This window comes from Mus pahari, chromosome 16 (assembly GCF_900095145.1).
Source record: "Mus pahari chromosome 16, PAHARI_EIJ_v1.1, whole genome shotgun sequence".
Classification (NCBI taxonomy): Eukaryota; Metazoa; Chordata; class Mammalia; order Rodentia; family Muridae; genus Mus; species Mus pahari.
Genome location: NC_034605.1, coordinates 37,519,994 through 37,537,098, shown reverse-complemented (window position 1 = coordinate 37,537,098; position 17,105 = coordinate 37,519,994). Strand labels below are relative to the sequence as shown.

General features: G+C 44.4%; 1 protein-coding gene across 2 annotated transcripts in view; it reads left to right on the top strand.

Moving 5' to 3' along the window:
• The window catches only part of Slc22a23 (solute carrier family 22 member 23), a 149,769-nt gene that overhangs the window by 22,129 nt on the left and 110,535 nt on the right, over nt 1-17,105 (top strand). For both annotated transcript variants that reach the window (XM_021215455.2, XM_029547525.1), the window contains exons 2-3: nt 2,748-2,851; nt 8,922-9,076. In XM_021215455.2, coding sequence (XP_021071114.1) covers nt 2,748-2,851; nt 8,922-9,076 — 259 coding nt within the window. The remainder of the gene's footprint in view (nt 1-2,747; nt 2,852-8,921; nt 9,077-17,105) is intronic.

Sequence of the window (17,105 nt, the reverse complement as noted above, 5' to 3'; positions counted from 1 at the left end):
AACAATGCACACATATTCCTATGACAAAGCTGTAACGTGTTTTAAGAGCAAGTCTGCCCTTCTGGCCTTAGAAAAGTATTTATGATCAAATGTTTCTTCTAGAAACATCAGTGCATGTTGGCTGCCCAGGCCGTCTCCAAGAAACTTCTTTAGCTGTCTTGGAGCTTCACATTTCACTTACAAGTGGGCAAGGATGTAGTGAGCGGTGATGTCTGTGTTTCCTGTGGAATGTTAATTAGCTTCTTCCTATTCTTAGGAGGTGATTGAAACCTGGGGTCATGAAGCTCATGGGTTGGTTCCACTGTGGCTTGGGAAGGCAGGATAGGATCTTATGGGGGTTCTCAGATGCATGACAGTCAGTCCACGTGGTTCAGGCTCACCTGGACAGCTTGTTAGCCCCGCACTTCTGAGCCTTCCTATAGGAGTTTTCACTCAGAGCGTTGGGAATGGAGTTTCCCAGATCTATGCTTTCTGCTCATTCCCAGGCCATGGAGCCCCTGTAGTTCTGTAGCATTTTGAGACCTCCTTTTTTTTTTTTTTTTTAAAGATTTATTTATTTAGTATATGTAAGTACACTGTAGCTGTCTTCAGACACTCCAGAAGAGGGAGTCAGATCTTGTTAAGGATGATTGTGAGCCACCATGTGGTTGCTGGGATCCGAACTCTGCACCTTTGGAAGAGCAGTCGGGTGCTCTTACCCACTGAGCCATCTCACCAGCCCTTAAGACCTCCTTTAAGGAATTCCTGCCTCTGGAGCAACATTCCAAGCAGCCAGTAGCTCTCCTCCCCAGACTCATGAATACATCTAGACAGCAAGCCCCAAGCCCTCCTTCTTGGCCTTTGTGTGGCTTGTGCTTTAGCTTCTTGCCTTCCTTCCTAAGTTTTGCTATAGAACGTCTGGAGCCAGCTCAGTAGATGAAGGTGTAAGTTATCTCTAAGTCTGGATCCTGCCATGGAGCATGGGAGAGCAAGTATGCCGAGGAGTCCTGGGCAGAAGTCAGAGCAGTGACAGGTGGCCCCTTTCTTCTCTGTCTAGGCTGGGCTCTTTCCTTGGCAGCGGCTGATACAGACGGTCTTCCGAATCCCCCCTGAAGCCGTGACTTCATCCTTGGCCTCCCTTGTGCTCTTGGAAGTGGTCAGACCTCGGGGCAGAGAAGTGGGGGTATCAGAACCCTTGGCATTACCTTCTAGGTTCCCTATAGGCAGAGGCTCAAAGCTAGAGACACCTCAGAAGATAGCATCTAGGTCCAGTTTTGGCCCCATACTTTCCACCCCTAACCCTCACCCTTGCTGGCTGCTGCTAGCATGCTTTTTTGTTCTACACGTTCCTAAACTTCCTCATGGTGGGGCATATCTGGAGCTGGGATCAGTACCCCACCACCCTTGTGCTCCTTTAACCTGGGGTCAGAAGCTCCAAGCTGTAGCATCAGCCAGAAGGGCTTCTCTGCCTCTAAGGGTGGATAGCAACACAAAACAGCAAGGACAGATGGGACAGTGTGCATTGCACCAGCCAGTCACCCCTTCCCCTGTTCATTTGCCTCGCTGACCTAAAGATAAACTCTGTGTGTGTGTGCATGTGTGTGTGTGTGTGTGTGTGTGTGTATGCATGCCTCAGACCTTTTCCACTTTGGCAAATAGGAAAGATAATAATTAAAGATCTCTCCCTCTCTCTCCCTCTCTCTCCCTCCTTCCCTCCCTTCCTCACTCACTTCATTCCTCCCTCTATCTTTTGCTCTCTCTTCCTTTGTGTGTGCATGTGAACGATGTGTGTGCATGCATGTGTGTCTGTGAGTGGGTAAACATACATGCTGTAACACATGTGAAGGTCAGCCTCAGGTGCCAGCTATCACCCGCTCTCTTGTTTGAGACAGTCTCTTTGTGGCTCACCACTGTGTGTGCCAGTCTAGCTGGCTCACAAACCTCCAGGGATCCCATTGTCTCCACCTCCCATCTCACTGTAGGAGCTCTGAGATTACACGTGAAAATTACCATACCCAGCTTTATGTCAGTTTTGGAGATAGAAACTCAAGTCCTCAACATTTATATGACAAGGACTTTATGGACTAAGCCATCTGTCTCCCCAGCCCTGAGGATCATTTTCATTTTTTTCTATTAAATAGTGAAACTTAACTGCACAAAGTGGACTAAGTCTAAGACTCCGGGAGTATAGTTAACTCCAGGAGTTTGTGTAAACACAATTTACAAGGGGAAGAGAATATATAAAGCTCAGACTCCAGCATTTATTATTAACTCCCCCCCCCCCGAGACTAGAGTTTAGAGGGTATAATGGGGTGGAAATGCAAATCTTGCCTTTCATTTCTTCGTGTTGTTATAGCACCCTATAAGAGATTTGCCTGAGCCTTCTCAACACCTGAATTCCGGCCACTCTGTCAAATGTGAAGGGCTCTGGTCACCGGGATGTCACCTGTCTCTTTGGCCATTCTCCTTTGCCTCAGTTTCCTGTGGTGGTTGGGAAAGAAGATGTACACATCCCCTAGACTTCATGCATCAGTTCTTGCAGACATAGATAATCTGTTTAGATTAAAGAACCACATTGCCTTTTGTGGACAAGTTAGAGTTCCCATTGGATTTTCAGCAGCCCACGTTGATATTCTTCGTGGCACATGTGATATGGCCCCAGCGACAGTGCCAAGACCCTTGTAGGTTATCGTATTGTCCTTGTCATTGAGTGCAACTAGTTCTGTGTATGCGTCTCTCTGATTTATCTTCTGTTTGCCCCTCTCTAGTGGGATCTTGTGTGTGATAATACCTGGAAAGTCCATATCGCTAAGTTCTCCTTACTGGTTGGATTAATCTTTGGCTACCTAATAACTGGATGCATTGCTGACTGGTGAGTACCAACACACCTGACACATGGACTTTGGAAGGCACAGCACACCTTTGCTAGCTAAGGAGGAGTGGTCAGGGTTAGCCCCAGGTCAGTGTGCCTTTGCTCTGTTTGCCACTGATGCCAGGATAGAAGCTGACACTTGGAGAATGCAGTCAGTCCAAAAGGAATTGACCAGTGCACATCCCTGACAGATAGCTGGGAAGGAGTATTTAAATGCATTCATGACTAGCCTGCAGCCCCCGTTTAATTATGATAATTTATGCTTAGTTCGGAGGAGCTTGAGCATGGAGATGCACAGTGGGGCACCAAGTGGGTGGATGCACAAAATATATTTAAAAATGGTGAGTGGTGAAGTGTGGCATGTGCCTGTACTCTCTGCTACCAGGGATGGAGGCAGAGGATTGCTTGAGTGAGGCCAGCCTGAGCAACATATTGAAACCCTGTCTCCAAAACCTAAAAAAAAAAAAAAAAAGAAGGTGAAAGAAGTTGGAGACCCTTCACCTTATGAGTGTCAGTCTGGATTAGCACTGGCTTAGCCCAAGAGCTGCCTCTGGGATGCCAACGCTGAGGAGGACAAAGAACCTAATGGTAATGAATGGGTAGGCATTGTGGAAAGGGAAGGGCAGCAGTCAGCAGTGATGTAGAATGTGTTTCTAGGTGGGTAAGGAGGGGTGGATTTCCAGAGCAAAGTGTGTGATTCCGGAGGAAATGATAATGAGGACCAGGAGGAGACAGAAGCTGAGTTAGCAATCATAATGCCAACAGCATCATGAGAACCCACTGCTTAAGGGCTAGAGACATGGCTCAGTGGGTAAGAGTACCTGCTGCTTGTCCGGAGGACCCACAGACAAGCATGCAGACAAAACACTTATAGGCATATGAATAAATAGATACATTTTTTTAAAGGAGCCAATTGCTTACTGATCACTGTGTACCAGGTAGTATCAGATATTCCCATGCATTAAAGTACACCTATACATAGGTGCTGTCATGATCGTTGTTTATTGCTGAAAAACTAGAGCCCAGAAATATAAGTCAATTTTCAAGTCTACTCAGCTATAAGCTGTAATCAGGACCGCACCACATGGCCCAGAACTGCTTCTCTGACAGCATACCACAGCACTTTTATTTAAAGCATTGTATGGTCATAAGGACACTGTGGTGCTGGGTCCAAGAGTTGGAGACAGTTGGATAATGTTGGGGACTGAACTGCTTAAGGACAAAGATGTGGGGTGGCTGCTTCCTATCCCATTCTTTTTATAAGAATCTTTTTGTGTGAGTGTTTGAATCATCATGTCTTGGGCCTGTTGACATAGGAATGTCAGGAATGCCGAGGGACAAACTCGTGTGTGTGTGTGTGTGTGTGTGTGTGTGTGTGTGTGTGTGTGTGTGTGTTTTCCTGGTGCCTTCTATATCCTGGTTAGCTGAGAAAGCTAAGCTAGGGCAATGAGAGTCCTCAGACCACACTTGAAGGAGTGGAAATTTCCTTCCTCAAACCAGTGTCTATTTGTGTGAGCATACAGTGAGATTTCCTGTGAGCTCGGAATCTGCTAATTCACCATTTCCAGGGCTTCCTATGGACTCGTTCCTTGTGTTCAGCAATGAAACTGTCAGCGGTCTCTGTAGGCCTGTGCTAGGAGCTGTCTGGGTTTTGAGGTTAGGGATAAAGATGGAGAAAGTAACCCAGATGCTTGGGTTGCTAGTTTTTCAGCACAAACTCTACTCATCTGGCAGGCACTGCTTCCCAGCCAACGTCACTGACAGAAGTTAGACATGTATACCAGTGTGAGCCATGGCCCTCCTTTCTGAGAAATGCAGGCTTGATGGTGCTCCTGATCCTGCCAGTGATCTACTACAATAGAAAATGTAGAATTTTATTAAAGAATTGATCCATGGAGGTGTGTAAGCTGTGTCCAGTTTTTCTTGCACATTGTAACCCAGCCAGCAGCCTCGCTGATCAATACTCCAGGCCTGAGTCTGGGGACAAAAGACTAAACAGTTTGGGTCTTTTCTTGATGTGACCAGAGTCTGAGGGCACAAACCCAGTTCTCTGCAGTGGCTTTCTGAGGCCTGGGCAAACAGGCAAGGGTGCCCCAGGGAGTCATCACAAATGCTTGAGCATAGCTTTGGGAGAGTTTGTGTGGCCTTCCATTTCAGACAAGTTTTGTGTTTTTCACATCTTTCCTATGTTGGGGGGGGGGCATATTTTACTCTCTGCTTAAGCCTTACCTTAAAAGGAAATCACCCCATTTAAAGGAACTCCGTATCTCACAGCAGGGTCAATTTCAGGGCTGCATGAGGAAGCTGATCGAGGTATAGGCTACGCTTTCTAAAACTGCAGCCACCGTGTACAGACATTTAAGCAATAGGCTGCTTTTCTTAAAGAGTTTTGGAGTTGCTGGGATGGTTCAGTGGGTAAGAGCACTTGCTCAGTAAGCATGAGGATCTGAGTTTGAATCCCCAGCACCTGTGTAAAAAGCTGGGCATGGCCACATGCACCTAATCCCAGAGATATTGAGACAGAGGCAGGAGGATATGGGAGGCTTGCTAGCTCCTGGCCTTTTCCCAGGTTAAGCGAGTATACTGACTAGATTTATGTCAACTTGACACAAGCTGGAGTTGGAGAGGGGGGGGATCCTCAACTGAGAAAATGTCTCTAGAAGATCAGGCTGTAGGCGGGCTCTAGGGCATTTTCTTAGTAAGTGATTGATGGAGAAGGGCCCAGCCCACTGTGGGTGGTGCCATCCCTAGGCTGGTGGCCCTGGGTCCTATAAGAAAGGAGGAGCCAGTTATGAGGAGCCAGCCAGTAAGCAGCACCCCTCCATGGCCTCTGCATCAGCTCCTCTCTCCAGGTCCCTACCCTGCTTGAGTTCCTATCCTGACTTCCTTCCATGATGAACTGTGACGTGGAAGCGTACACTGACAAAACCCTTCCCGACCCAAGTTTCTTAGGTCATGGTGTTTCATCACAGCAATAGAAACCCTGACTAAGACAGCGAGAGACCTTGTTCCAAGGGGATATGGTAGAGAATGACAGAGCAGGATATTCGACATCCTCCTCTCACCTCTACAAATCACATACACTGCCCACACCTACCCCATATACACACTCTCGCACATACAAACACATATAAATACTTTTTAAATAATAAAATATTTTAGAGAACATGTTAGTTCAGCTATGTGTGAGACTCTCAGGACAGGGCTCTGGTGAAGGATGGCCTGTGTTTATGACAGCAATAATAGGCTGGATGGAAGTATAGCTGGGGGGGGATACAAGCTGAAGATTTGCAGGGAGGAGGGGACATTTCAGGCATTGTCTCTGCAGTGCTGCAAGAGGTCCCTGCCAGGTCCCCTCTACACAGTGCCTCTCTCTCCCAGACGTGCATGATTACCTGTCCCCTCCCCCATCCCGGCTGATAGAAACTTCAAATTGTCGTGGAGGTTCTCTGTCAGCTTGCCTCCTCTTTTATAACCGACCCCTGAATTTAAATCTCTCCAGTCACTTTATTCGAATGGGATTTCTGTTTGGAGACTCAGTATCAGTTCCTTGTGACTGCTGTCACTAACGATTACATGCTTGGTGGCTTCAACACGAATCAACCATCTTACAGTTCACAGTCCCGACATGGGTGTCACTGGGATAAAAACAGGATACCACCAGGGCAGACCTTCTTCCCAGAGGCAGTGGGGACCAGCCATTTCTTTGTCTTTTCTAGCCCCTAGTAGCCACCTGTATTTTGGGTTCCTCCATCTTCAGAACCAATAAAATCAAGTTCTTTCATGCTGCCCTTCTTGGAAAATCAGCTCATTTGAAGTGATCCCCTTTCCAGAGTCCCTCTTGCCCAGAAAGGTAAACAAACAGCAAAAGCAGATAGATTTTTGAGAATTCAATTCAGATAGGGACATCTTTGAAGATCCTAAAAGATAAAGGGCTTCAGTTGTCACCCACCTCTGATCCCACTCTGGGGAACCAGCTCGCATGAGGCTTGTAATCCGCTTGTAGTGAACGATCACTGAGTGGCTGGCACATTCCCACACTTGAACGAACTCCATAGAGACAAGTGGGCCCAGTGGAGAAAGCATGGGCTTTCCCCAGATCATATAGCTTAGAAATGATGTGGTAGGGACCCGCATGCAGAACCAAGGTATTCTGACTACAGAGATCAGGAGTGTCCCTCAGCCACCATTGATTGACAGGTGTAATGATTTACTGGTTTAAGAGATCAGGGAGGGATGTGCTTAGAATGTTTTGTTTTGTTTGTTCGTTTAACAAAATTTAAAACCAAAAAAAAAAAAAAATCAAGTATCTTTTCTAAGACAAAATCAGAACAGGAAAAAGCATGTTTGAAAATGGGCTGGTAGTGATCAGAAGGCTTAGGGAGGTTGGAGGTAGGAACATTGCCAGTTTGAGGCCAACCTGGGCTACACAGAGAGTTCTAGGTTAGTCAGACTGGACTGCACAGAAAGACCACATCAGAGAGCAGCAAGAAGTGCAGGAGGAGGCTGAAAACTGCATCGCTTAGCTTGGGGTTTCAGGCTGGCCTGTTGTGCCTGCCCTAGTGTTTTCTTAAAATATGTTACTTTGTATTTATATCATAGTTTAAATGTTATATTTTATGTATTCACATTTTATATTTAAAACTATTATATATTACTGTTATATATTTATATATTTTACATGTGTTTTATTTTATATTACATGTTACATAAATTTAAATTATAGATGAGGCAGAGCAAGGCCTTGCATTACTTTATCTTCAAACTGAGCTTTAAGTGGGAGATCATTTACACACACACACACACACACACACAGACACACACACACACACACACACATAAAGCCTGCTCTTTAATGAGCACAATTCAATGATTTTTAATGTGTTTACAGAGTTAGATCCTTTGCCCACCCTGAGTTTAAATCACTTCCATATTCCTTCTAAAGTCTGGGAAATGTTCTCATAAACACTCTCTATTCTCACCCAGCCCTGGGCCGCAACCATTCCGCTGTTTCTTTGCCCCACCCCCTCCCTGGTTTACTGTATGTCAATGCCTTGTCATAAATGTCTAGGGCTACTAAAGCCATTTAGCTAAGCTATGTGGCACCAGGCCAGCATTCCCTTGCTTCCCTCTTCCCCCAACCTCTCCATGAACCATCCTTTAGCCCACGCCAGATGTGTTAAATATTAGTTTGCTGCAGTTTGTCATAGTTTTTTTTTTTTTTTTTTTTTTTTTTTTTTTTTTTTTTTTTTTACCTGTAATAAGTAGAGAAAGTGGATGGTTAGATGGGGACTAGGGAGGGAACTTGTGACTTTTCCTTTTCCATGGACTGCCCCATCTGCCCTCTGACTGCCCCCATGTACATCGTCCCCTAGTGGCCACTGGTCATGCACCAGTCAGCTCTGTGTGTGGTTTGTAAACTCAGTATACCCTTTCCGGCAGGGTCTACAGTGAGACACCAGAGGGTTTATTTACAGTTCAAAGTGCCCAGGCTTAGCGTGTGATCCCTGTGGTCCCTTTAGAATTACACACTGTCACGTAGCGGAAGCAAATTGCAGCTGGCCCAACCTTGGACCTATAGGCTGCTGGTGAAACAAGATTCCTCCCTGAGGTAACAACCGGGGAATATGCCTCCCTCCATGTCTATGTTTACTTTTTGGGCCAGGTCCAAAGATTGGCACTTTCTCAAGCCATTTTATGCTGGGTGTGTCAAGGTTTGTATTTGGGGAGTTATTATTGATTTTTGTTCTCTCGCTTTGAGGTATCCCTGTTTCTACACAGAGATGGACTCAGTAACAGCAGTCAGGACCACATCATAATTCTCTCTCCTAGTGGCTGTTTGAGCTCTGCTCTAAGTTCCAGCCGAGGATGTAGGGTTAATGTCCCACAAGAGGCATCTGTCCTAAGGGAGTAAGGCATGATCTAATGACATGGCTATAAATAGTATGAAGACACTTAGCCCACACTCCTTCTATATGTATAGAGTGCTCACTGGAGGCTGGGTCTCAGCTCTTAACATTGACCTCCTGTTTAACGATGTTGCCTGATTTCTCCCCCTCTTCGCATACAGGGTTGGCCGGCGGCCTGTGCTGCTGTTTTCCACCATCTTCATCCTCATCTTTGGACTGACGGTGGCACTGTCAGTGAATGTGACAATGTTCAGCACACTCAGGTTCTTTGAAGGATTTTGCCTGGCTGGAATCATCCTCACCTTGTATGCATTACGTAAGTAGGAACCGCCATGACTAGTCCCTCCTGTGATGAACAGCCCAAGTGTTTGTTGCTGCCTGAGAGGTTCTGGGCAGGAACTGTACATGCCAGTTTTGGGGGTGGTAGCACTTGGGAAACACACACTCTTGACGCCTTTGTGATTACAGAGAAACTTCCAGCTTGGGCTCAGTGCCTGGCATCAAGGAGAATGGAAGTTTGCGTAATGGTTTGGAGAGTCAGGATCAGCTCAGTTTGGCATGGGGGCTGCTGATTTCTCTGGAAATTTCTGTCTTGGCATTCGGTGTGCTTCATAATATACCATCGGGTTCCCCAGTCCAGGATCCAACAGAGCATCCTGAAGAATTATCTGAATGGACTGTACTGGACTCCTTGAGATCTTTTCTTCTACTTTAAGACCGTACTAAATGCACATTTTTAACCTTCTTTTGGGCATGACCATGGTGCTCTACATTTGAATTCGTCAGCCTTAGTTCTAGAACATTAGGTGGCAAGGCTTGCTGGTGTTCGTTCTTTTGAAACCGCACAGAGAAAGCATTCAGTGGACCTGCCATATTTGTTTCCCGTGTGATCTCTGCTGTCAAATACGGGTGGCTTGTACTTGTTTTCTATTCTCTAGAAGACAGTGATACACCCACCCACACAGCAGGAGAATCTGTAGATGCTTTAGTTGCTAGTTTTGTGCTCCCCGCCCCACCCCCACCACTGCCTGTGGAAAGACCTGTTGGCTCACTGGGCAGATAAAGTTCTGGCTTTCCTGATCTTTGATAACAGGGAGGAGTTAGGTCTAGATTAGGGAGGGATTTCTAGAGTAATAAAATTTAAATAGTTCCAGTTCTCTTCAATTTGCATGCTAAAGACTTCTTTAGATAACCTAAATTTCTGTCCCACTGTAAATGGATCTGCTTTTATCTCCTAGGTAGAAAATTATAAAACCAGGCTATTTGCACATTCTTCTGAAAAGAGCCACATAGTAAAAATTTTAGGTGGTGTGGGACATGGGGGTGTCTCTGTTGCAGCTACTGAACTCTGCTACCGTAACATGAAAGTCGCCATACACATACATACACATTCATGTAAATAAATGAATATCTGTAGCCGTGCTAGCATACAACTTTATTCACTAAATCACTGAAGCAGACTGTGGACCGTATTGATCCTGTAGTCCAGAGTCTTCCCAGTGCTAATGGAAGCCACTCAGACAACACAAGCTTCAAGTCTTGTCCTCTTTCTTTTCATCTTAATGCCCTTAGTTTAATTTCCTCTTCATACAATTTTCTGACTTTACTATCTTATTGTATATACTTGTATAAACAGCCTGCCATTTTTTTTTTCTGAAGTAGAATAAGCTATTTAAAACAATCGTGTTTGTGGCTGGAGAGATGGCCCTGTGGTTAATAGCTTTTACTGCCCTTTCAGAGGACTGGGATGTGGTTTCCAGCACCCATGTGGGGCAGCCTACAGGTTCCTGCAGCTCTAGCTCCAGGCCATCTAACACCCTCTTCTGGTCTCCATGGCTTCCTGCATACACAGAGACGTGCACATACATACAAATAAATAATTAAATCAATCCCTGTAAAACAAGAAAAAAATGACTTTAAAAGTTTAAAGTTTTTAAAAGTTGAGAATAACATCCAAACGTCATGACACACGGTGACTGCAATAAGAACATACATGTGTCTCACAGTGTCCTCTCACGTGAGCTAAGGTTATTTCAGGTAGCACAACTAAAATGAAGCAAAAGGATGTGTACAGTGCCTGAGAACCTGTGTAAGTGATGAAAATGAGGAGGCCTTTGTTAAGAGATGATTGACAAGCGAACCCCGACCACAGAAAATAGGAAACAAGGAACCAAAATCATAATCGGTAGATGAGGTTGGGATGGGCGTGGGTAGATGGGCTGGGGTGGCCCAGTTCTCCAAATGCCTGGGCCACCTTGAGAGCTGTCTATCAATACAGAGTTGGTGACAGGACGTAGTGAGATGCTGTCAGTCAACAGAGCAGGAGGTCGTGGATTTCCAATTAGCATGTTTGCTTGCTAGCTTCTTAATACACAAGTATCATATGCAAATAGGCATATCCTGTTAATTTAGCTTATTGATAAGTTGGTTATTGATAAATTGGGCAGTGGGGTAAAGGAGTTCTTAGCTCCAAAGACAACTATAACACTTCTGGACATTAATTCTTTACAAGTGACATTGTTAATGGTCCCCAAATTGTCTCCTTTATTATCTAGCAGCTTTTGATATCGCTTTAAGCCTCTGCTGGGAATGCTTGGCCTTGGTCAAAACAGACCTGGGTTTTATTCTGCCTTTAATCTTACAGGTGCTTGGGAATGGAACTGGCAAAATAACGTTTTCTTTGCCATTTTGATTTCTCATGTAGCTGGCTGGGAGGGTAAGATGCTTGTTTCAAGAAATGCCGCTGCTCAGGCGTGGTGGTGCACGCCTTTAATGCCAGCACTTGGGAGGCAGAGGCAGGCGGATCTCTGAGTGGATCTTGAGGCCAGACTTGTCTACAGAGCAAGTTCCAGGACAACCAGGGCTACACAGAGAAACCCAGTCTTGAAAAAAATAACCAACAGAAATGCTGCTGACTTATGGATATTTTCTGCTTTATTTGCAAGGCCGCCTTAGGTTTCTGTTTTTTCTGCTTTGGATTTTCTTCTAAGGTACGCTGTGGTTAAATGTTCTACCCTTCATACTTTTGCTTTCTTCAAGTTGCCAACAGGATGAGTGGTTGTGTAATTAAGACATAAAATAGAGATTACTGGCAACTTCTTGAAGTCCTTGAACAGCAGCAGCGTGTGCACTATCTAAAGAAAAGGTCAGGTCTGAGCCGAACCACAGGAGTGGTGGCTGTTCCTACCGCTGAGACCATCGTGAGGTGAAACACATGGGCTATATTGGAGGGCAGCTTTTCCTTTTTTTAAAACCTATGAATGTGATCCTGTTTGCATTCACACATACCCACTCACACATGGTGGAACACTAGATTTAGTTGTAAGAGATACAGACAAGCAGTGCAAATCATGTCTCCTGTCTCTCTATGAAAGTCATGCCGTCTTATCAAGGACTAAAGAGATGGTTACATAAAGCAGATTCAACTGATTGCGGTATGACTCTCATTCCCAGCTAAGACCATAATGTCACAGGCCAGGTGATCCCAGGCTACTTAAGATGTGTCTGTCTTCCAAGCAAGCCTCTGTGTACTGCTGGTCCCAGCTCCTCAGGAAGCTGAAGCAGGAGGCTAGCTTGAGACTAGGGGTTTAAGGCCAGTCTAAACAGCATAATGGGGCATATCTCTTTAAAAACAAAAAAACAACAAAAGAAAACAAAGAAAATAAAAGTTTAAAAAAAAAAGCTGAGATTACTGCCTTGTTTTGTTTTTTAAGTTGGTTTGATGTTGGATATAGTAGGATTTTGTTGTTTTGAGTTTTTGCTTGCTTGCTTGGTTTTGTAGTGTCAGAGATAGGATCAAGGGCCTTGCATCTTCTAGCAAAACGTGCTACAACGGAACTACACATCTGGTCCTTTTTTAAAAGCACTTTCCTCAATTTATTTAATTTTTTGTATATATATATATATATATATATATATATATATATTTGGTTTTTTCAAGACAGGGTTTCTCTGTATAGCTCTGGCTGTCCTGGAACTCATTTTGTTGACCAGGCTGGCCTCGAACTCAGAAATCTGCCTGCCTCTGCCTCCCAAGTGCTGAGATTAAAGGCGTGCGCCACCACGCCCAGCTTAAAATGTCTGTTATTTCTCCCCTTTCCTCCTCCTTTCCCTTTTTTCTCCTCCCTCCAAACCTTTAGATCCTTCCCTTGCTTTTTTTCAAATATGTGTGTGTATATTTACATATATATTTTCTCATATAACATGTCTAGTCTGTATAATGTTACTTGTATGTATGTTTTCAGGATGTACTATTTAATCATATTATCATAGGTACATTTTTTTAGTTTCTCTGGTCATTACATCCTCACCCTCTTTACTTTCATTAGCTTTTCCCTCCCATAATTCTGCTTTTCTGGTTTGTAACAATGGATGTTACCTTTTGCTAGCAGAGACCTTGCCTGGAGATAGACATGTAGATGTAACTATGTACCTTTTTTTTTATTATTATTAACTAACAATGAATAACTTCCTTGAAATATTCTCTCAAGGAGGTTCTCATTATAATAACCCTCTTTAATCCTAAAGAGACCAAACGACTAGTTGAATTTTACATATACAAAGAGTGAGAAGAAATTATAAAGTGCCTAAAGTTACAGATGACATTGCAAAATTAGACTCCAAGTCTTGACTCAATTACTAAATAGAGTAGGAAAAAAAAAAAAATCTAAGGTTTGCTCTAGGTGGAGGGTTGTGGGTTTTTTTTTTTTCCCCTGACATGACACTAATGAATTTAAACTCTCAAGGAAACATTGAATAGATTCTAATCCATAGGGGCGGGATGATACATGTATTCTTACTATACTATCTATCATTATACTTATATATTCTTCTGAAGTCCTGTATTGTTATGTTTTCTGTATTTGTCTGTCTTGCTGAAAACGTAGGGAATTATTTCAGTCAGCAGGATTGCTAGGTCTCGTCGCTACACTGCTTTGTTCTGTTCTTGCTTTTTACTTGAATGATTGCACCAAATGGCTCCAAGTGGTGAGCAGCAGACATGTGGAATGAAGAGAATGGAGCTTGTTGAGCTACGGAATGAAGAGAATGGAGATCACCCGTTGGACAAGCAGTTGACTGCGCCTAAGAGTACAAACATATTCGCCTTGCCTCTGGTTGGCAAGTTCCATGAGAATATGTGTTCGCTGGGTCTCTTTTTTTCCTCCCCTATCCTCATCCATCTCTAATACCTGGGTCTGTCTGTAGCACGTTCTTCTGGGCTGTAGACCTGGTTCTGTGTGCGCCAGCTCTACTGACAGGGCATCTTTCCACCAAGGATCTGTGTCAGAGTTTGCCACAGGGCTTTGACAAACCGTTTTATGTTAACTGGACTTTTCCCTCCTCTTGGGTGAGAAAGCTTGTATAACCGTGAGGACCTGTCTTCAAATCCCTAACATCCATATCAGGAGGAGGGGCTCAGAGCTTCAGAGGACTTACTGCTCTTGCTGGAATCTGGTTTCCAGCTCCCTCATGGCATCTCACAACTGTATGAAAATCCACTCTCAACAGAACCAAAATTGCTTTCCAGCCTCTGCAGGCACTGGATATACACGTGGTGCGTACACACACACACACACACACACACACACTTTAATTTTTTTTCCTCTGGCTCAACTTGGCATGATTAAAGAATCCACAGACTGAAGGCTGTCAGTCATCCTGCAGATACATTGTGAAAAGCAAAACAATAAATATATCAGCAAAAGAAGGAAAAGAGGAAGAGGAAGAGAGATGGAGACAGGTATGATACTGCCTGTATTCCTAGTGCTTGGGAGCTTGAGATAGAATGGTTGTCAAAAGTTCGAGGCTAACCTGAACTGACTGGGCTATAAAATGAGAATCTATCTGAAAAAAAAAAATAAAGAGATCGAACTGGAGCACTTGCCTTTAAATCTTTTTTCTCTGACCTGTTTCTGAGCATCGGAGTTCCTTATGTCACAATGCGGTGGAGAATAGTAATAGATGTAGCTGGTAATGAACTCCCTGTGTGGGCAGGATACTGTAGTACAGAGCAGGTGGACAGTGAGGTGTCCAACAGGGAGCTGTGCTTTGACACCCACAACTGCTTTTTCTTAAACTATATCAGTCCTTCAACCAAAAATTACTTTTAAAGGCCTGTAAAGCATGGACAGATGTGCTGTGTCTTCTGCATGCTAAGAATGCCAACACCAGGCCTCCCTGAGAACCACATGCCTCATCTTTGCAGAGGCTGGGAGACAAATACATGCACAACTGCCACATGTATAGATAGGTTTCAAAGTGCTTGATTATTAGGGGCCTTTCGATTTGGTAAGGATAGATACATCTCAGAATCAGAGGAGGAAAGCAAAACCTGTCAATATTTTGAGCCTTCAATATGTTGAAATTATAAGGTTTAGCTGTATTCTCTGCAGAGTAAAAAGCCTTATTAAATTGTATGGCTCCTTAAGGGCTAAGTTTTGTCATGCTGGAATCCTAACGCCGCCTCTCTACTTTTAAATAAAACTGTCTATACAGCAGAAGAATCCATAGACTGATTTAGAAATCGATAGATCTGAGCTGTGTCTTGAGTCCCTCAGATGACTGTGACCACAGTAGATGACTTAAATTCTGTCAGCTTCTGGTCTCTTCCTCTGAAATTAGGGGGTGGGTTTTCTTATGTGTTCAAAGCATAGGCCCATTCCTGAAATAAATGGTGTGGGGAAGGTGGGTTAGGAAGAACAAAAACACAGAGAAACCCTTCCAATTTGAGTGTTTCACAACCTTAGAATCCTAAACTCAATCACTAGCATTGGCAGAATTCCATCCTGCAGAGGTGGAGGTCACATGGAGTGGCTACAAAGGCCAGCCAAGAAGAGGTGAAGTGACTGGGTGGGATTAATGGTTAACAGTTTGTCTTTTCTGTGGTCTAAACCCTTGCTTTCCTGTCAACAGCCTGGCCTCACCTGCCCTGTCTGCATTTTCTTTCCTCACTGAACATTTACTGGTTTAGGAAAATCCTGGGATCCTGTTATACCCTCCAGGATTCCTGGTTCTCACCTGCAAAGACAGGACAGGACAGGACAGGACAGGACAGGACAGGACAGGACAGGGAAGGACAGGGCAGGACAGGGCAAGACACAGAGATGAAAGCTGGAATTCTTAGATAGAGTTTGGGATTGTAAGAAAGTAATGTGGGACAAACTCTCAGGCAACCCCCCCCAAACCCCCGCTCTAGAATGAAAATAAAATAATGGAATAAATCAATCCCTTTGAAAACAAATAAAGAGTTCCAGGCTTCTTGAAAACATTCAAACATATATGAGGAAAGCAAGACCATACCTGGTTTGCCAAGATTCACTGTTAATGAAATGAAATCATTCATTTGCCTGAGAAGAGAGGCATACACTTTGAATTATATAGTGCCGTAGAACTGTGCTGTCAGTAACTCATTCAAATCACTGGGCCATGCCAGATTTGCTCTATCTCAAATGATTTTTTTTTTTTTTTTGGCAGCTCACGTAAAAGCTACTTCTTCCTCTTTTCCTTCCTTGTTAAACATTTGAGGGCCAGGGAAATAGTAACTTGTCAGTTTGGGTATATATTAAACCCTAGGCACCATCAGGCTCTGAGGTTGCATAGGCACGCAATTTCCTGTCTCCCAGGACACTCAGAGTTCAAGAAGGGAAGGTCAGGAACGTACTCTGGTTGCCCTAAGAGCATTAGCACCAAAAAGGAACTCGTGAGCTTTGGCTTTCGTGTTCATTATCTGATGAAGGTTCTTAAAGACCAGAGGAGCCTAGTGCCTTCTGGATACGGTGGATCATTAGAGTTTGGCTGAATTCTAGAGCCTTCTGGATACTATGGATCATTAGAGTTTGGCCGGAGCCTGGTGCCTTCTGGGTACTGTAGATCATTAGAGTTTGTCTGGAACCTACTGCGTTTTGGGTACCGAAGGTCATTCGAACCTGTCTGGAGTCTGGATCATGACCAGCAAAACCTGAGAAGTTGGCTGGGGCACCACACAACAATTCTGTCCTCCATGATCTTAGGATAGGAGCAAGTCAATGAAGGAGCCCAAGCACGAGAGGAAACCCTTTAAATGTTTGGTTTAGAGGAATCACTCAGGTTGCAGATAGATGTAAGCAGGCCAACCTGGCAGGCCAAGCTAGGAACTGGGAGCCTGCTGCAGTATCTGTGTAAGGAAGAAGAGGTAAATAAAGGGCAGGGCCTCGGGCAAGGTGGAATCCACAGCCCAATAAAAATACTGAGGTCTGGGATGGACTATCCTGAGAGTACCCCATTCGGGAGTCCATCCCATCATCAGCCACCAAACCTAGATACTAATGCTCATGCCAGCAAGATACTGCTGAAGGGACCCTGATATT